This window comes from Nothoprocta perdicaria, unplaced genomic scaffold, assembly GCF_003342845.1.
Source record: "Nothoprocta perdicaria isolate Ctin4 unplaced genomic scaffold, notPer1 scaffold_15, whole genome shotgun sequence".
NCBI lineage: Eukaryota > Metazoa > Chordata > Aves > Tinamiformes > Tinamidae > Nothoprocta > Nothoprocta perdicaria.
The window spans coordinates 2,279,176-2,300,490 of NW_020454649.1; the positions used below are offsets into that span (position 1 = coordinate 2,279,176).

The following is a 21,315-nucleotide window of genomic DNA, read 5'->3' on the forward strand; positions in this document are numbered from 1 at the left end:
AAAAAAAAAAAAGCCCAGTTTAATCAGGGAAGCAGTTTCTTTTTTTTTTTTTTCTCCAGAAAAGACCTACCTATGTCAATCTCGAAACATCTTTTTTTTTCATAGAGCGTGTTTCTAAATATTTCTGCTTTTTGATCTCTGTCTTCTCATTCTAAGTAATTTTAGGGGCTGCTTAGTTCCATGACACTAAGTTCATAGTTCATGCTGTGCTAGATAATGTGCAGGGATAATGTTTGAGGGGGCAGAGGAAAGGCACAGAAGTGAAGAGCCGGACAGCTCTGCTCTGGAATGATTCCTCTGTGAAAGAAGCCAGGTTGCCTGGCTTCTACTTTCTTGTAGTGAGGGGCCCAAAACTGAACGCAGAATTTGAGGTGCAGCTTCACCAGCACTGGGTGCAGGGGGGTGGATGCAACAGCGGGGTGGATGGATGGATGCAGGGAGATGTCAGATGCTATTACCTCTCCTGTCATTGGTGAATGTTTTGTCAAAATGTCTTGCTACATTAGAATCCTGGTGAAGGAAGAGAAAGTTCCCTGAAGTGAAAGCTGTGGCTGCTGTAACCCTTCAGCCCTGCGCCCCTTGCTCCCAGCTTCACACAGCAACCCCAACATTGCAATTAGTGATTAATCCTAGTTTTTCCCCATCTGTGCAACAGAACAGATCAGATCTGAGCTTGATGGACACCTACTTTTTTGTTCCCAACTTCCTAACCCTCTGTGACTTGCAGTACTCACGCTGTGCCTCTGCACAGTTTCCACTTACCCCAGTGTCATTTACAGAAAACTGACCACACAAGGACTCGGCTAGGAAGTGTTTATTTACCATTATGACATAATTGTTGTTTAAACTTTTCTTTACTGCTCATTTGTTCTATGTAGAAGCATTAGTTTGGGAATACCAGCATTTATCATTTCACTGATGTGAGTTCAACCACCTTTTTAGACAGTATTCTAAAACTTTGACTTTGCTGTGCTATTCCCTCCTCTCCAGGAAAGTGTGRCTTGGGTGATTTGTTCTTAGTCCTGTCCCCCATCCTCCCTCCCAGCTAAGCCAAAAGAAAGATGGGAGAGCAAGGAAATTGTTTGAAAACTATTAATTCATGGTCAGCTTTCTGAGCTGTGGAAATACTACCTTTTTCTCTGACACAATTGAAAGTCCTATTGACAATTACAGCAGTATCATGTTTGAATTGCAGTTACAGCACAGCATCTGCCTGCTTTGGCTGGGTGGACTCTCATGCTGTTTGGAGGCTTGCACCTAAACTGGTGTTATCGAATAACTGGAAACCTATACCCAGATTCCTCTGTGCAAAAGATGTTGAATGACATTTGTTCATTGCAAGGAATGTAYGTAATGTTTTGTCATGCAAAACTTCGTTTGAATGTTTTAGAAGTAAATAATATGGAAAGGAGGAAGAGGTATTTTCAGTAAATAGAGCCAGGAAAGACATTATTCCTCAATTCACAGAAATCAGGTAGTCTGATGAAGTAGATAGCGAAAAGGTGTGTGTGTGTGTGTGTGTGTGTTTCTGCTTGAGCCGAGCTGGCAGACTGCGATGTTGTATCCTGTGTTGCACAAGATAGGTAAAAAGATACATAACAGAAATCGGGGTGAAACAAAACCAGTGATCTTGTGCAGATCCAACTCTGCAGCAGGTGCTGCTTCTGCTCAGAAGTAGAAATTACTTGGTCTTGTTGCAAAGTAGAGTCTTGGAATATTTGAATGAATGCCTCTTGTCATTTTGCAGGGCGTTTCACGGTGGCCCTCGGTTCGCTATGAGCCTGCTATACAGCGAGAGCAGCTGTGGAGCCCAGGACGGGGAGAGCGGCTGCTGTGCAGCCATGGCCAGTGCCTGCAGCGCCGGCGCCAAGGAGGACAGCGTCAGCGTGGGCAGTGGGGCYGGGAACCCTCCGAGCTCTTTCACGGAGGAAACGCAAGGGTATGATGTGGAGTTTGATCCGCCCTTGGAAAGCAAATACGAGTGCCCCATCTGTTTGATGGCTCTTCGGGAAGCAGTGCAGACACCGTGTGGACACCGCTTTTGCAAAGGCTGCATCATCAAATCGATCAGGTAAAGGAAAATAKGTGGATTTGCTTTTTTAAGGAAAAAATCACTTGCCAAAGTAAGGACAGCTTGGAGGCAGGTATAATTCAATAAAGATGCTGTCTAATAAATACCACATATAGCCAAAATATTGTGAGCTTTAATAAAGCAGGAATAGCTGTCTCTCTGCTAGACTTAATTTGGCCAAGTGTCTGCCTGAAAATAAGAATGTTAGTCCTCTTTCTTAAAAATTTGTTTTAGAAGAAATAAGCTGCTTTATGTAATGSATTAAAGGCAAATCCACTAAAGAATCCTTGGTGATGATGTATGGTGGAATCTTCCTGTAAAGATCCTAAAAARCAAACACTCTACACTGTGCAACTTGCAAGTACAGTAGATTTTTGCCCTTTATAGGCAGGTTGTGAGTAAAAAAGGTTATGACCCAGGTTGTGAGTAAAAAATTTTGACTAAGAAAGCATTAAATTAAAAACAAACAAACAAAAAAAGCGTGTAGTCAAATTCTCCAAATGAATTCCATCTTCAACCCAGGATTATACAAGCCCCTTTTGAAAAATGACCTTAAAGCTTCTTGGTGCAGAAGCAGCATTTCCTGTTTTCTCTTCTCCTTTAGCAGTTGTCTGCTTTGAAGGAAAGGAAGTAGCTTTGCTTAAAAGCTACCTAGGTGGTAAGTAGGGCAGTGGGAAATGAGATGTGGAAGCCAAGAGTCGGAGCTGGAAAGAATGAGTGGTTTGAAAGTGAGGGAGGTTCAGTGGCAGGTGGAATGTGCTCCCCTCACACCTGCAGTGTGGTACAGTCATCGTCATCTCCCTCCTGTCAGCAAGGACTGGAATGCAGCAGCAGGTTAGGCTTGTGCTCTAGGGCTTTACTCCTCAGCAGAAACCATATATACATATATATGTATATATATGTATAGATATTTTTTAAATAGTTACCCCCTTAGCTCAAATGCTACAGTAGTAGAAATTGGTTTGTTTTTCTTTTTCTTAAATTCCTCTCCTGTGCTGTACATATACGATCATTGCAGTTGTTAGATCTCTGAAGGTGCATATTTAGATCTGAACACGCTAGAATTAGGTAACTGCCTAATTCACACCTTTGTGCATAAGATGATGAAATTGTTTTCAGCACTACCTTATAACGCTCTTCTTCACAGGCACTACTTTTTCCCAGGCACTACTTTTCTAGCATGCAGAATGGGCAGTGCTTTCTTCATTGGGTTTTCATTCATCTGTAGTTCTTTTCAGTTTCATTTACCCACAGGTCRGCATTTGCAGCATACATAAATTACTTGTATGCCAGCAAATGTGTTTTCYGAATGAAGTATTTTGTGTGTTCATGGGCTTCTTTGTAGCTGCTGTCATTGTTCTATCTGATGCTGATGGTGTTTCTTTCTGGCCTTCCAAGAAGGAAAGCGTTAGAGCTGAGCACAGAAACATGAACTTAATTTTACGTTCCCTGCTTGCGATAGCAAAAGGGTGGGTAACTTTCCAGGAAATGCTAAACCTTACTGCATTTGTTTGCAAGCACAGTTCTTTTTGACATTAATTTAATAGATATTTTTGAGAAAAAGGGTACAGGTTGGTTATCCAGAAAACACAGAATGTTTCRAGTGTGCAAAAGCGCCCATCTCCTGGACCAGCTGGGGAAGCTGCGGTGTGCTCAGTGCTCGGCTAGCTGTGCTGTGAGGGCACCTTTCCCCACCTCATTCAGGACACTGCTGCGCCTGTGGCAAGCCAGACTTTGCCCAAGTGCAGAGCTTAGTGTACCTAAGGAATTGCAGGTCATCTCAGTGAGAATATAGGGTTTAGCCAAGCGATAGTRAACCTGTGTTGGGGGTGTGCACGTATATAAGAACCTAAAGTCAGCTCTGAGTGCATACCCAACTGCTAATGCACAAGCAGCTAAAACTAAGACTTTACTTTTTTAGCTTTTGTTCTGCATATTCCAGCCTCAATTCTTTCAAGGGACTATTGGACAGAATATTATGTGCTCGTAAGCTCCAAAGTAAGTTTTTGTATTAATGAAGGCCATTAAATTTGCAAGCYCCTCATTACTTCTGAACTTGCAGCATTTCTTGGCAAGAGCAACTTCTGTCTTCTTCTTAAACTCGATTCTTCCCATGAGTGTGATGTCTACAAATCCTGAAGGTAAATTAATGCTCAACTCTGCTCAGCATTAGAAATGTCTAGTTACCAGTCACTTCAAAGACAACCTAGCTTTAAAAGGCATAGGGAGAATAAGGGAACTAAAGGCTACCCCCAAAGGGGCCCTTGTTTGCAGCCTTCCAAAACCTTCATACTGAGGTGATGCTGTCCCCTCTTTCTTCTGCTTCTGACAACGTGCTGCAAAGTTACGCTTGTGAGTTGGAATTTACCACAGTACCTAGCAAGGAGCCCCGGGAAGTTTGTGTGCAGAAGGTAACGTATCTTGTAGCAGGTAGAAAAACTTCCTCCTTAAACCCCAGGCATGGGAAAAGGTTTCCCTTCCCTTTTCAATGAGTGGAGAGCCTGCAGGTCCATAATCAGTGCTAGTAACCAGAAGTTCCTGCTTGGGTTACACCCTTTCCTCTTTTTACTTCACTTCTCTCTATGGACATTATTAAGGATTTCAGTGAATACTGAACCAGGTGGCATTTTTTTCTTCATCTTGGAGACTGTAGATAGATGTCTCAGATCTTTAATAGCCAATATATTGCCTCAGTCTCACCTGAAATCAGTTTGAGAGATGCATGTGAGAGAAGAGCAGAGCACTTCAAGCATCAGACCGCTCTAAGTGCAAGGGCTCGGCTGGATGCTTAATTGGGCAGGACAGTTGATTTGGGAGATGTAGTGTCTTTACATAGTACAGTATTAATTGATGTCATGGAGAAGCTTGTGCTGAAATAAAATGAGAACAGAGAATGACTTTTTTCATTAAATATTATTTGTTTATTAAGAGATTCTCACAACCTGTTTTTTTTGATCAAGACAAAAGTTGTCTGCTTTTCTTCCCCACCTCACCACTAGGACAGAGGAATGTAGCTGTCAACAGGTGGACAAGGAATTGCTGAGTAGCTGTTCAGCCCTAGTGTAGCCTGGGAACGATGGCCGTGATTGTCCAATTGCCCAAGCCAAGCAGGGGAAGCTGCAGTGCCTGCAGCTAGGGGTCAGGCAGGGGGTTGCCTTTTGCCTTTTGGGTTTTTTTGTTTTTGTTTTTGTTTTTTTTTTTTTTCCTCCTTCCCCCTCTTTGAAAAGCTGTCAATTACCAAAGGAGCTTTTTAAGCTCGGATCTTGTTCGGTACAGAATGCCCTGAGTCTGGTCGCCTGTAGTTTGCTGTGCCTTGGGGGCAGGTGCTGGAGTGGCGGTGGCGGAGCGGAGCCGCTGCTTCGTTCCGTGTCTGTGGGGAGYGGCTCCTGGGCTTGTGGTGGAGGAGCTCTTGAGTGCAGAAGCCTGGGAAGGAAGCTCCTTGTCTCTTTGGAGACATCTTATGCTTTCCCCACTTCCTCTTGCTGACAAAGTAGTTGCTGACCAGCTCTTTCCTTATCCCACAGAGATCACAAATTCCCTCCTGTCCTCTGCAGCCCACCAGCTTCTGCCTTCTCTTCACCCTTGCAAGCAGAAGCAACGACCTTGCATTTGATCTATTTGCCAGAAATGCTCTTGATCTTATTTTCCACCCCATGCATTTTTCCATATTATTGCTATTTTCCATTACTAGTGAAGCTCAGACTTTGAGCCCTTGTGCACCTTAACTGTATTATTGGGTTGTGTTGATTCATTGCTCACAGAAATTAGCTAATGTGGGGTGTCTTTTCTTTTAAGGAAGCTTGCAGGGCAGGAGGCCATCGTTGCCTGTGCTCTTGGTGACTCCCGAGTTCACGTGCAGGCCGCCAGGCGCGACAAGGAGCCGCACAGGGTGGTGGCCCGGGCGAGCCCCGTGCGCCTGCGCGTCCCCTCAGCCCCAGCCCTGTTCACTGCTGCGTTTACCCCTGCGGCCGCTCGCTGCAGAGATGGCAGGAGATACTGCACCTGCTCCCGTAGGCAGTGCCATTAGTTGGAACATGGATGTGATGCAGAAAGAGGTGGCTGTGGGGACCAACTCAGGAGCAGCTTGGCCGTTGCAAGAAAGCAGCACATTTTTGAAGTGCATCAGAAAGGAGGAAAGGTCCAAGGATGTATAACTAACAGTTTGCAGTTGATGTTAGAGCTGTGTGAAGTGTTTACACAAGTGGGACCCTCAGCCTGTCTATATCCTCCTCTGGTTTATTGGCAGAGCATCCAGCAGGACATTTGCCTAGCTAGAAACTACTGCACTGGAAAAATGCTGCAGTCGCTATAGTGCCACCCCAAGTGGAACTTGTGTCTTGGCAGTTTATTTGATTTCCTTTGTACAGTACAGGAAAATTGGAATCTCTTTTCCCTTGTGTCCATCTTTCTCTTTTCTGTGTTGTAGGGATGCTGGTCACAAATGTCCAGTAGACAATGAAATTCTGCTTGAGAATCAGCTTTTTCCTGACAACTTTGCTAAACGAGAAATCCTTTCATTAATGGTGAAGTGTCCCAACAAGGGCTGCTGTATGAAGATGGAATTGAGGCATTTAGAGGTGAGAATGAGTTTTGAAAATATGGAACTTTGGGAAAGAAAACATTCAAATTTACTTGGTATAGGTGGTCGTCCCTGGTAGCTGTTTATGCACATTCAGCATATTGTTCATTCAAGCCAAAGTATTCTTCATTAGTGAAACTGTAGTTAGGTCACTGCTAAGTGAACAACATAGCGCACAAAAAATGGTCTCCCCGCTTGGCCTTCAGCATAATACCTGCTAGCTTTTCAGTGGACTTCATCAGCATGCAAGTTGCCTGAAGTCAGCGTAGTCAGGGAGTAGTCAGYGTAGTCACAGCAGTCAGGGAGATGGTATGGAAATAGTTGATGGTTTTGAAAAAAAAAATACACTGCTGTAGCGCTAGGGGTGCAGCTCAGTGTGCTAGAGGGCCCTGCGAGCGCTCGGCGTGGGGAAGGTGCCACCTTAGCAGGGTGCCTGTGAGTGGCTGTCCCAGCCAAGTCCCCGCAGGGATGCAGGCGCTGGCAGTCCCAGCCCAGGCTGTTCTGGGGTGCATGCATAGTAGGGAGGCTGCACCCCTGAGCAGCGTCAAACCCTCCTCTGCCCTGCTCAGGAGCACCAGCTGCAGTGCGACTTCGCCACCATGGAGTGCCCGCAGTGCCAAGGCTCCTTCCAGAAGAACCACATCAAAGAGCACATGACACAGGAGTGTCCGAGGCGTCAGGTCTGCTGTCCCAACTGCGCCACGTCCCTCGCTTACGAGGATAAGGAGGTACCGAGGCAAGGCTCTGGCTGCTGGAAAACACAGCAAAGACAACAATGGGAAGCAGTTATGCAGCAGGGGAAATGGCACACTGATTGGGCTGGGAAGGATAGGGGGATCACCTTTGCCAGCAAGGGTAACTCTGCCTTTCCTTGTGTTTTTTTGCCTCTCTGCCATCATGAAGCTGCATGACCAAACGTGTCCACTGGCCAATGTTTTCTGTGAATACTGCAACACAGTGCTCATCAGGGAGCAGGTAAGAGAGGGGCTGGGTGCGGCGCAAGCGAGCGCTGGGCAGGGGCAACCCCTGCTAACAGGGGCATGCACGCTACACAGAGCACAGAGAGGGCAGGCGCGTCTAAAGGGCCGCGCGCTAGGAAAGAGAGGGGCGCGCGCAGCGTGCGCACGTCTAAAGGCGGCGCGCGCTAGGGACTGGCGGGCGCAGCGCGCGCGCCTGTTAAGGTGGCGCGCGCTAGGAAGGAGAGGGGCGCGGGCAGCGCGCGCGCGTCTTAAGGCGGGGCGCGCTAGGAAGGAGAGGAGCGCGCGCAGCGCACGCGCGTCTTAAGGCGGGGCGCGCTAGGAAGGAGAGGGGTGCGAGGAGAGGGGCGCGCGCGCTTCTTAAGGCGGTGCGCTAGGAAGGAGAGGGGCGCGCGCAGCGCGCGTGCGTCTAAAGGCGGCGCGCGCTAGGAAGGAGCGGGGCGCGCGCTAGGAAGGAGCGGGGCGCGCGCTCGGAAGGAGAGAGGAACGCGCAGCCCCACACAAATGCCGCTTTCAGCCGTGCAGCCCTGGCTCTGAGCAGGGCGCGCGCTTGTTTGTCGTGTGGCTTGTTTCTCCATTCGCCCGGTGACACAGCCTCTCGTYTCTTGCAGATGCCCAACCACTATGCCAACGACTGTCCCACGGCACCCGTGCCCTGCTTCTACAGTGCGTTTGGCTGCCCAGAGAAGGTGAGTGCCTTTCTCACACATTTAGGCCCATGTTTTGCATTTTTGTCACCTTTTTTTTCTTTATTTCTGCTGTTCAGAGATTGTAGAGCAGTTTTGGGTGCTGTTAGGAGTTGTGAGGCTACAGTTAGATCGATGTAGACTTTTCGTRGTTTTAGATTTTGTGGATTATTAGGCAAATGGTATTAATGCAGAAATACAGAAATGTAAACTCACAAAAGAAAACCTTTTTTTATTATTTTATTTTATGGATAGTTACTCTTGACTTACTACAGGCCTTTATGAAAGTGCCACACAAATTTAACATCTGTCTCTGTGGCCAATTAATTTTATGTCTTTGGTGGGTTGTYGTCTTGGTGTTTGTTCTGCCCTTTTACTCCCTTTCCAGAAGTTTKTATTGTTTCTCATTGTGGCCAAAGACCCTCAGTGGGCACTGAATGAAACCTCAGTGGTCTCTGAGTGTGAGTGAAGAGCCCACTGACTTAGCGTGTTTCTCCTGGCAGTCGTTGGGGAAAGGTTGTGGGGGGATTTTCTTTGGAGCTCCCTTACCTCTTACTGCACTTGGGATCCAGAAGTCGCTGCAGCAGCTCAGCGAAGAGGATGCCAAGTTGGGTCAGAGCACTGAAAGACAGCACGTATTTGTTTAGCATGGGGACATTCCTAATTCTTTTTTCCTCTGCTGTTCCCCCGTACTGAGAAATAGTTGCCTGTTGTAACTTGTAGCTCTTCCATTTCGCTATTTGTTTCCTTTGGTGAGTTGGTTTCTTGCCGTGGTAAGATGCTTCTCTGTCATACTGCTGTCCTTGATTGACATTGATCCTCTTTGCTCCGCCAAAAGGGAAGCGAGAAGCAAATAGCAGGTTAACTTTCCTCACGACCAATTCAAACTTGTGATCACAGATCAATTCCTGATGCTCCTAATGCTGTGGCTCATGTTAAATCCCAGATGCAGAGGAACGAACAGGCACGACACATGCAGGAGTTCACTCAGGTTCACATGAGAATGATGGCTCAGAGCTTTCAAAATATGAGTGTTACGGCTGCGAATCCTGTCCCCTTCATCAATGGCCTGCCCTTTGAGCCGACCCTCTTCTCCCACGTTCCGCACGCCCCGTACGATTGCAATCCAGACGTGGAAACCTTCAAGGAAACTATTCAGCAGCTGGAAGGGCGCCTGGTGAGGCAGGATCACCAAATCAGAGAGCTGATCGCTAAGATGGAGACTCAGAACGGTCACGTGGCGGAGCTCAAACGCACCATCCGAACTCTGGAGGGGAAGATCACCGAAATGGAGGCGCAGCAGTGCAACGGCATCTATATCTGGAAGATTGAGAACTTCAGTGGACTTCAGAAAGCCCAGGAAGAAGAGCGACCTGTTGTGATGCACAGTCCTGGCTTCTATACTGGGAAGCCTGGCTACAAGCTGTGCTTGCGCCTCCACATCCAGTTACCRAGCGCTCAGCGCTGTGCTAACTTCATATCTCTGTTTGTGCACACGATGCAAGGAGAGTATGACAGCCACCTACCTTGGCCTTTCCAAGGCACGATACGACTTTCTATTTTGGATCAGTCAGAAGGACCCGACAGGCAGAATCATGAAGAAGTGATGGAAGCCAAGCCGGAGCTGCTGGCCTTCCAGAGACCTACGATTCACCGCAATCCAAAAGGTTTTGGTTACGTGACTTTCATGCACCTGCAAACCCTGAAGCAGAGGACCTTTGTAAAGGATGACACCCTCCTGGTGCGCTGCGAGGTCCTAACGCGGCTGGACTTGAACAGTCTCCGCAGAGAGGGGTTTCAAGCTCGCAGTGCTGATGCGGCTGTCTAACCTTAGAGCCTTCCGCAAAGGCAGGGAGCCGCTCGGCACGTTCCGGCACCGATTACAAGCGGCCTTCCTCGTTTCTGGAGACTCGGTGTGCCAAGATCTTAAGACTCAGTGTGTGAATTGCTGTCATGTCTGCAGGCTGATGTGGTTGATGTTCACCTGAACAGAACCTGATGTCTCCTGTACAAGTTCCTGTTTTATTCTCCAGTCAAATGCTTAAAGATTACTTACCATTTTCTGTAATGTTCACACCTACGGTGGGTGGCAAGCTAACAAAGTGAAGTGCTGTCAGTACACAAAGGTTAACCCTACGTAATACCTGGACAGCTCTGCTTGCTGAGACAGTCGCATCAGAAAAGATCTGTAAACCTTTGTGCCTCAGTGCCTTGCAGTAGATGTTCCTATCCTCTAGCAGGGAGATATTTAAATTAATAATGCTGAGGATTTGGGGGGGTTGTTTTACTGATCTCAGGGAAAATTTGCCATGGGGTTGAGATGGTTTCCATACTGACTCGTCAGGAGTTCAGACTTGGCCGTGCATCTCGTGAAAGCTGCGATCAGGGGAAGGCTTTGCCGACGTGCTGTGACCCTGCCCTCCTGCCGAGGTAGCCTCAGGGAGCTGCATGTTGCTGTAGAGCTGCCGCTGGCATTTGTGGCAGAGCCGTGGTGACGGCGKGCGGGAGGCTGCCGTTCGAGCCGTCTTCACGTGCTGCAGGCCGGCTGTGCCAGGCAGCGGGGCTGGAGGGGCCGCAGAGCCTTGGAACAGGACGCTGCTCTACTGGTAGGACCTCCTCCCTGCGGCGGGACATTATTGAGGTTATGAGTGGCTGCACCACCAAAGTAATGCCATGTACTCCCTGGATAAGATAATCCTGKTTTTTTTGTGCCGTTGGTCAATCCTAAATCTTCACCAGGGTTTAAGTTGTGGCCTAATATTGCACTTGTTCAGGTGATCCCACGGTGTCTGGGGCTGCACAGAGGTCTCCTGTTCCTTCTTAGTGGCCAGCTGCGAGCCAGGGCGTCTCTGTGCCACTCAATAACAGGAGCTGGGCCACCTTCCATGTTCCCGAGGGGAAGCAAAGGCTTCCAGTTAGTGTGAGGGAAGGAGGGCAACGCTCTTTGCTCTGCAGAAGAAAGCTCTGGTGTCCATACTGGCCTGGTTACCAAGCACTAGGCTTGCTGTTTAAAGAATTAAGAGCTTCCTAAGATTGCCTATGCTACTGTTTTCTATATTGCATATTTACATGCTATATAAATTTCCTTTGACCAGTCAAAGCTCAGTAGTTTGAGTTCCCTGGTGCTAACATAAGTTTCCAAATTATTGTGGTGCTAGCTAAAAGTTCTGAATTCTGCTTTTAAAAAGGGAGAGGGGGAGGSAAGAATGGTTCACACCAGAACCTAAGCACACAGGCACAGGCAGGGGACCGCAGCCCTGTGTTCTACACAAATGTTCTACATCATTTCTCCAAAGTAGTCAATCAACTAGTGAAAGACTTAGGACTTGGCAGCGGAAAAGATACTGGTACTTAGTCACACATAAGCAATCCGGAGAGCATCGTCAGTCAGGAAGTGCATACTGCGTATGTACACAGACCACTGAAGAGCCCTATGGTGTATTGATGTCGGGGGTTCTCTGCTCACCTGCCTGAGATCAAAAATTCTAGGATGCAGAATACTTTTTTCATCATATCCTGCTGACTAAAGTTTGTTTTGCAGATGGAGCCTATTAACTGAAGGTATTATATTCAGTGGAGTATTGCAGCTGCTGAAAGCTGAGCTTCTTGGCTAATGGTAAATGCAGGCAGTCTCACTGGTGTGTTTAGCCAGCTTTATTTAGACTAATTCTGTGCCTTTGGAGGACAGGTGAAGGCCATATTACTCAAAATACAGTAATGCTTTAAAAGCACATGTCTTTGAAAATGTCTTAAGTAGTTTGCTACATGGAATAGCCTCAACCTATCAGCTCAGTCGTTTGAGAGTGTCTCTGGTTATGGCATTCTTAGGATTTAAATCTTTTCTTAACCAAGGGCTTCTAATGTATATGACTGTGCCCAGGTCTAGTAAACACAGAAGGCAGTTCTTGACACTGCACCTTAGTTCTCCAGTCTTTTGTTTCAGGATGGTAGTTCTCTGGTTTTTGCTTTGTTTGTTTTCTCGGGCGAAAGGAAGGAAGAAGTTTTGTAGCTTGAGCTTCTACCTGACTCAGCTCTTTCTCAGCCTCAGAGATACTCTCACAAACGCTCTTCGTTTGCCCCTAGGGGTTTATAACCAAGCTCCACTAAGTGCCAATACTTTCCTCTTGAAAAATTTTGCTCATGAACCTTCAAGTACAAGAAGCTGCATTTGTGATTGGGGCGCTCTGTTGTTCTGCTGGACCCTCGCTTGGAGGAGGCTCAGTTTGGTGGCTGCTTCGGGGGGGGTTAGGTGATTCAGCTTCGTATTGTACAGCTGCGCACAACCCAATAGCACATAGAAAGCTACTGCGTGTGTAATAACTGTATTGACCACAGTAACATGAATGCTTTAGTCACTGCTGCTATTTTACTGGGTTTGTATCTTAATATTACCAGGAAAAACTCTGAATGATGCCAAATTACTCTAATGTGAGTTTTATACAAAAATGATTTGTGAATTATCAGTTAAAATGGTTCTGTTTGGATAAATTGCAAGTGTTTATTCATTCTGTTGTTAGACTTTTCGCTCTCTCCCCCCACCTTTCAGACTACTCTGTTTTAACTGCGGTTCCAGGGCACTCTTAAAATATCATTTCCAGCTAACGAAAGAACTTGCGAGTCTCGCTGTTGGCCATCTCACATGTAGTCCTCCTGGCTTCCAACTTCAGGCCTGGAACTGAAAGGATCTGTTCCTATGTGAACAAATACTTTCACCAAAATAGCTCCCCCCCGCCTTCTTCAAACCTCATTGCTTTTTAGAGAAATCAGAAATCATCTGGTGAATTGTGATATAATAACAAGAAATACTTGAATAGAAGCAGAAGGGTATGCAGCCTTGAGAACTGTCTCTAAAGCAAATGCAGAGTGGATTTGGGGGGGCCTGAATAAGTTTCCCTCAGTATGAGGATTGAACCAGTGTCTTGTTTGGCTCTGGACAATGGCGTGCTTTGGCTCTGTAACTGTTGATGCTTTGCCGCGCTCCTGCATCTCAAGGGGTTTCAGAAGGTGACTTCTTTTATCTTTCAGAAGTGACATCTTTTATCTTTCAAATTTCTATTGCCTTGAACTTATGTAAAGTCAGACACTCTTAGTATATGTATTTGCAAAGCTGCTATGGCACAAATTTTCCAAGCCTAATATATTGTAAATGTGTTTTCATTTTGCCTCTAAATGTCTCTCCCTGCAGGGCAGGGCAAACTATTTTACTTAAAATGCTGATATGTTGGAGCTCAGATACATAAGATTTATAGACTTGTTTTTTAGGTGGTCTCATGAGATGCCTGGTCATGTTTGCTATCAAGGGGTAAAACTTGCCAATGAAATAAAATTAGAATGGCTTTTCTGGTCAAATACAATGATYGCTGATACTGATATTCTGAGATCACTGTTAACAGTTTATGTTGATTGCATTTGAACAGAATGGAAGTGCTCTTGTTCTCGGGGAAGTATCAATAGATTGTTTAATATATTTTTTAATTGAGGCACAGCTCTCTCTGACAGGATTTTGAAAAATAAACTTATTAAACTATGCATTGTGAGTTGTATCTTTATTCGTTTCAGGGACTGTTTAGAAAGATTAACCAAGGTGCTATAATTCTGCATTCAAGTGGGTTTGAGAGTTGGCTGGTTTATACTGCAGGAGATTGTCTATCATACAGTGTTTGCTTACTTTTAAACTTAAGATGTAGTTTCTGAACAGGTACTGTTAGCTTTTTTTCTCCTGTCTCATTGCCAGGAGAAAATAAAACTAGTGTAACTGATAATACAGTAAGCATTCTTGTAACAGCACTGTCGCTTATGATACAGCTCTAAAAATGTACATGTCATCACCTCTTTGTATGTCCATGTCTATATAAATAGAAATACATGAAAATAGGTCTTATATACTAATAGACCTGGGGATCTGGTAGTGAAACAACAAGAATGGAGCAGAATTTTCTGATACTCTCTTTTGGATAAATGGCAGTTAACAGCAAGAGATGTGACCGGGGACTTCGTTCCCAGAAGAGCAATAGTCCTGCACTAAAGGTGTKCCTCTGGAAAAAGAAAGCTCCCTATGCAATTCAGTGCTGGACGTTCCCTGGTACAGGATGCAGCTCTTGTTCAGCATCCTCAGATCGTATGTGCATTTACCCTGTTCCAAGACCCAAGAGTCATGAAAAGCAAGCCTTGCTGCATAAGCTCAGGTGAAGGGGGCAAATGCTCCTCTCACCTGGGGCTGGGAAAAAAGGCAATAATGCAGGAGGGTAATGTTAATAAAGCAGGAGGGTAAGGGTCCAGACACTAAGTTTGGAAAACTAGGCCTGTCGAGATGAAATGAGTCAATTGGCTGATGAATTGTGCCTCTTGTATGTTGTAGGAGAAGACTAGAGAGGGAAAAAAAAAAAAAATCCATCCCAAACCTGCTCTCCCTGGTCACAGAGGAAAGGGTTATGCGGGCGGGGGACCAGCCCAAGGCAGGACACGCCACTCAGCCCTGCCTCCCTGCTTGGCCCCTGCAGCCTGAAGCTACCATGAGGAATGGCCAGGCCCACAGTCGCTGAGCAACCTCAGGGACCCCAGGACTACATTTCTGAACCTGAAGCCCTTGTGTCTTCTTCCTTCCTGATTGTGTTAAACTTCTCACTCACTTGTTAAAGTTATAGATATATAAGCATAGAGGCACTGCTTGTCATGTCACATCATATCTGAAGCTATTTCTGCTSTCTTCTCCAGTTGGCAAATAGGGATTTAAAACTCCTGCCTCTGAGAGAGGCAGAGATRGAGACACAAAATTTCATTTCTCTATTGGCTTCAGTTCAGCCCTTGGCTGATGAGCCATCTTTTCCTTTCAACTGGTGCTCCAGCCCGTCCTGGCACTAATGTAGCACTGGTGACTGCTCAGGCTGCCACACAGCCCTGGCTGAGGCCTCCCTCGGCTGCCTGTGAATGGCCTTCCTCACCTCTTCTTCCTCTCCAGCTCCACATCCCTCGTCAGTCCTCAATGAGGTACCAGCCCTTCTGACCTAGCTCAGCTGCCCCGCAGAGATCCAGCCTGGAGCAAAACCAAGGTGGAGGCCRCTCATGGGTGTTCTGTCATCCCTCATCATGTTGAGAAGGGAAAGGTCTGAGGCACCAGGAGGTCAACACTGAGAGAGTAGTGCTTTATCAGTAGCATATTGATAGCTTTCTAAAAGAAGCCCATAATGATCTGTACAAGAATCGCAGTCTTAGTTTTCTTGCACTTTCCTGATAAACCAATTTCTAAGCAACCTACTTCATTTTTAATATGCTACCGTAAGCAACAAGATGACCTTGTCTCACCTGATCTTTGAAGACAGTTTTCTGCAGACTTAGGCCAATTCTGTTATGGGCCATGCACATGAGTGAAGACAAGTTGTTTTCTTCTCGTCTTCCACATAAATATTCCTCTCTGTGACTGCTAGCCTAACTAGGCTGCTTGGGTCAAGCCACTGAAGGGTCTACAATTAGTGCAATGTGGCTGAATTTTACTTGTCAAATCAAGATGACTATCTTATTAAAAGGGAGATTTTGGAGATGACAAGGGCTATTTCAGGCAGCAGTGTGAGCAAGCATGCAGTTAAAGGTCTTGCAGCTTAATTACAGTCACTGGACAAGATCTGTAGCTCCCTGAAAACACACCGGTGCAGGCAACATGAGGATGATGCCTCTGAAACAGCCCATTACAAGGAAAGCRGGAACACAGACACGTATGGGGTAAAATACCTCATCCACTCACACACTCGCCGTCTTTCTCTGTTACTTCTTCAATGCACAACATCTTTGCATCCATCTCAGTCAGTGATTCTTATCAAGACATTAAACTTAACTCCTAAAATGCAAAGCGACATCGTATTTCCAGAAAGCTGTGCTAGCTTCTAAAATGGTAAGGCAGGCTCCTCACCAGCAAAACACTTTCTGTGATCTATTAGACACTCCCTGGGAAATGCGCATTACAAGCAGGATGCCCTCCTTTTGTGGGCTTAATGGTTTCTAGCACTAAAATTCTTACCKAATGTCTGTCTCTTTGCAGAACTATTTACACCTGGTCTTACAATACCTAGTTTTAAGACACCTTAAAGTTCTCTGTCAACAGTTACCTTGGCTCCAGCCCTCAGCAGATCTGCAGGTCCTGCGGATGGATGGCTTAGCACTGCAGGATGGCAAGTGGCACAGTAATGAATGTATACAGACAAGCACTTCTGCTTGCAAAGGACATTGGAACAAATCTTTCCTCRTCTTGCATGACCTTCAACCTTTAGCAATACCCATGACTGTTTCTATGATCTATTATTGACTGACCTTCAAATATGAAAATTGATGGTTTACAGCGCMTTTAACCATAACAGTTCCTTACTTCCCTTCCAAGTCCTAAGATTCAGCTGTACGACGCGTTCCGAAAAAGGGGCAATGGAGAATTTTCTCATAAGACAGCCCTCTGCTGTCCAGTGACCTCAATAATTGACATCCTCCATCCACATTTTTAATGCGATATTTTTCAGTCAGCTTTCTAACAGATCTGCAGGGTTTTGTAGCTATTATTTGAATCTGAAGGAAAAGTAAGATACAATGGCAGCATCCTGCTGGACCTGCTTTCACAGGCAGTTACTGCAACCAAAAGCTGCCCTTCCAGCAAGGCTGTAGCCTGCTCAGATGCTAGAGAAGCCTATGAGGGGCTCGCTGCAGGGCCAGCCGGTAGCATTCCGTCCTGGGGTAGGATGACTTCTCATGGCTGTAGTGCACACCCAGAGACTGCCCAGGTTCACGTCTCCCCATTCACAGTGCGCATCATTATACCTAGGGGAACTCTTGCTTATGAGCCCTTGGGAGGGCAGTAACGTAGGGCTCAACACGAGCCTATGATCAATATTACCCACTTGCTACATCTAGAGTGCTGCACTATTTAGTTAAACCTGGCTATATGAGCGTCTGCAGACAGACCCTACCTAGCTCTCTGAGGAGAGCTGCATGGACCCAGAAAGCGGCACCGTCTGCCTGCACGCCGCCTTTCACYGCAGGCTGTGCAAGTGGCTGTGTCCACGTCAGTGGGCCTTGGCCCTCCTTCCCCACTAAGAACCAGTTTTCTGAAGTAAAAGCAATATGTTGTGCCCCGTGCAGCACAAAAAAAAAAAAAATACACTTACCTGCTTTCAGGGTCCCTTCACATCTCTGCAAAGCCACAGGCTGTGAACAGCTACTTTGGATGCCGATTTGTGCACAGGTGCATCCCCTGTGCACACTCACCCTCTTAGTGGCCTAGAGGCATCCTGGCTTGTACAGCTAGCAACTGTGAACCAGTAGGGAGAACTTCCAGCTCACTGTTTCTTCACTGGAATCACTATTTCCTTCTATAGGAAGGAAATCTAATACACCCTGACCTGCACTTGCCTCTGTGCTGCAGCAGCTTTCACTAGGTCTGGCAAAGTGCCTCTGGCACAACCCGGCTCCTGGAAGGATTTAACTTGCATAAAGGCACGTAGCCTGACACAGCAATTAGACACACTTACTCTCCCAGGTGGAAATAATGATGGAGTAAAACACATACAGGTGCTTGAGCTCCCTGTGTCTTCAGGTGCAGTCGCACATGAGTGAAAGGCGGCCAGTTCCCAGGTGCAAAGCAGTAGTTGCCATACACCGTTTGAGTGCTGCATCAGGCGGACCAGGCTGCTCCTTTGCTGCTCCAACTGCTAAGCCCCTTTAAAAGCTTGCGTTTACCTTCTGAAGCTTTTGTTGGTTTAGTTAAGTGCTCCGTGCCCCTGCCACAAGCTGCTGTGATAGCAAGGGGGCAGCAAGTGCTCTCTCAATGGCTGGATAAGTAACAAAATCCCATTTAAGCTGCTGCTGTGCTGCCAGATCTATGCCAGTTTGAAAAATGAGTAAGATGACGAGTCATCTCCTCCTTGCTCAGGGAAAGACCAAATWCTATCCATACTCCGCCCACTCCAGGAGCAAAATGTGCAGCCTTCCCAGGGAGCCTGAGCGCTGTTGGGAAAGCAGCAGCCTGACTTTATATGCCAAATTTCCAGCGCTCCACAGTAGGGACACTTCCCTCTGGGAAACTCCCTGAATACCACAACAGCTGCCTGTGCTCCGCAGCAGTATCCTTAGCTTGTGACTTGTGGGACATACAGTGCACAGAAGATGGGAAATTTGGACAACACACAAAGGGTCAAGGACTTTCCTGACACATCCTGTGCTTGTTTTCTCACTTTTCTGTCACGGGTTTCCTGAGCTCTGCCGCCAGGCCGCTCCCTCCGTGCAGGACGCAGCAGCCGCCCGCGCAGCCAGACCGCCAGCGGGGCACACGCTGACCGCGCTGTCCGCGCCGGGCCCTGYGGGCGCGAGGTTGCACTGCCCGCCCCCGCCACGGACTGCCACGGGCACAGCCAGGACCCAGCTCCCAGGGAGGTTTCGGAGCTGCACAGACCCACCGCGCGGCTCCAAAGGGCGATGCTGGGCGGGCGGGTGGCCGAGGCTGCCGATGCTCGTGCCAAGCCCTGCGGCCCCTTCGTGAGCCAGCTCAGCTCTCCCACTTGGCAGGAGAGTGCGTAGCTCTAAACGCTGGGTAGTTTTTCTGGCAGTCCGTGGCTGAGTTGTTTCACGGGGGAGCACAGGGGCACAGAGGAGCACACTGCACCATGCAGCTAGCCAGGGCTGGCCCATCTCCCAGCCCAGGTGCAGTGGCTGCCTGAAGCAGGACAYGGACACGTGCCCTCTCCGTTGCCTGCTCGGGCAGCCTCCGACTCTCCACRGAGCAGTGCCTCCCTGGGGGCAGCAGGACAGAGCAGACAGTCTGAGCTCCCACCTCTTCAGTGAGCCCTGGCACCTGACTCACAGCTCACTAAGTGGCATGTTTCCTTCCTGAGTGGGCACTTTACCACAAAGGGCAGACTAGCACAGGGTCTAGGAGGAGGGCAGTCTTTCCTACCTTTCTCCACCCCTSTTTGAGGCTTGGCCACTAACGACACAGAAGCTCATGGGCCTGCTGGAAGGAGCACAGAGCGGCGCAGCGAGGAGGGGCACATCCATGCCCACTCTGTGCCTGTCCTGCACTGCCCGGCTGCGGCTGGGAGGGAGCCACGCGACAGGCCAGGGCCTACAGTAAAGGGCAGCAGGAACCGTGAGGGGCTGCCCAGAGCAGGGGGCCCTCTGACACTGCTTCCTGCTTCCACTCAGCACTTGGAGGCTTCTAGTTATTACAGAACCTAGAAGAGAGGAAAGAGCAGGATTAATTTGCTCTGTAATTTGCTTTGCTGAAGGTGTTGGTGCAGCTCCTATGCAGCCATCATAATTTATTTTTGTACAAAATAACCTCCCTATTGGGAAAGAGTTGACAAGGCTGGAGATGGAAGTGGGAAGGACAAAGGGAAGGCTCCCTGGTGGGGTAGTGGCAGTTCTAGCACAAAGTGAGGAGGGGGAATCCAGGCTCCAATCTTCAGCTTGCAAAGTGAGAGGGTGTGAAAATGTGGGGGCAGGAAGAAAGTAGGAAGGAAAGGTTACTGCTGCTTGGAATTTCCCCAGCTTAACAGATCTCCATCTGCCCCCAAGTTTCACGGTTGTGAATGAGGAGAGAAACTTGCTTTCACTTACATTGCATCAATACCTAAAAGTTGCCCRTCTTCAACTTTTCCTGAGTGTGAGAGAGACCCACAGACAGCAAGCCTCTTTCTGCAGGCCAGCTTTGGGCGCAGTAACAGCTGTGCACGGGCACTATACTTTGCTCTTAGCATAGGACATAGACTCCTGGCACTGGCCAGTGAAGTGCAAATTAGTGCCACCAACTTTCACCAAGTTACAACACAAATCCCCCTTCTCTTGCTAGAACTGCCCTAGTAACRTGAGAGCAGGTAATGAGATGTGTCCCCAGCCCACGACCCTGGTCGCTGGCACGAGGAAAGAGCTACGTGTTGTCAGGAGGGGGCAGGCAGTGCAGTTAGGAGGCAGCTTCTGGGCTGCGTGGCAGCACCTGTGGCAGCTGCTCTGCCAATTCCTGCTCAGGCTGATGGCCCATAAGCTGCCTGCACCACACAGYGCACGCAGCAAAGCGGGACAGCCAGCCAGTGTGCAGGTTACTCTTCCCCATGCTGCATCAAGCAGACAGTGCCCCACGGCAAACGGGCGACCTTGGGTTTACATCAGAAGTTTTTTTTTTTTTTAAAAATAGTTCATATAAATGATACATAAATGCAACGATTAGCGATTAGTTTATAACAGATGTTTAGGGAGGAATAATCTCTATTAACATACATGCAGTCTCAAAAAGTCAGCTTTCAGTCTTTAGACTTGTAAGCATCCAAAAAAATATTCCTCTCCAGGTAACCCACTGCCACTAGGAGCTAACAAGAAAGGGCAACATGCTACATGAGTCGTTCCAAAGCTGCTGCAGTTCCCATGCTGGCAGCACCACCAGCACCTTCAGCGCAACAGGATTTAGCGGCCTTCTTCACAAACAAAAGTTAGAAATAAACTGGGTGGCTGCTCACCCAGGAGGGGACTGAAGCAGCTCAGCTTGTTGGCAATAAAACCACCCTGCTTGCCCGAGTCTGCTGGGACCTCTCAGTAGGTTTACGAGCAGAATTGTAAGGACGCAGAGAAGAAATTACTTATTTAAAAAAAAGAGAAGACAGCACTAAAACTGGCAGAGGGAGGCAAGATTTGATAAGATGGGAAGTGACATAATCTAGATAATCATCCAATTAGAAGCTAACATGCAGACTTGTGGAGCTGGTGAGAGAAATCCTCTCTCCCGGTACTGACATCTTACCAGGAGGCTTTCTCCAGCAGCAGGCTACCGGGAGCAGCACAGACCTGCCCTGTGCTCCAGCACAGCTGGGTGAGGCAGGAGCTGAGAGGAAGTGTAACACCAGCCTCACAGCAAAATCTGGCAAGGAAAATACAGTTTTTCTCATATCACAGCTTTCACCTGAGGGCAGAGTTGCTTTTGGGGACCTACCCTAAGGCGGCAGAGATGATCCTGCAGCAAGTGCTGGTGCTGCGGCGCTA

At 47.6% G+C, this 21,315-nt stretch overlaps 1 protein-coding gene across 1 annotated transcript; it reads left to right on the forward strand.

Moving 5' to 3' along the window:
* The first annotated feature begins 1,680 nt into the window (after positions 1-1,680).
* On the forward strand, positions 1,681-13,310 carry TRAF6 (TNF receptor associated factor 6). Its single transcript, XM_026034680.1, has 6 exons — positions 1,681-2,071; positions 6,498-6,648; positions 7,220-7,378; positions 7,554-7,625; positions 8,239-8,316; positions 9,260-13,310. Exons 1-6 carry the CDS (start codon positions 1,776-1,778, stop codon positions 10,139-10,141), a joined length of 1,638 nt encoding a protein of 545 aa, XP_025890465.1. The 5' UTR covers positions 1,681-1,775; the 3' UTR covers positions 10,142-13,310.
* Positions 13,311-21,315: the final 8,005 nt, after the last annotated feature.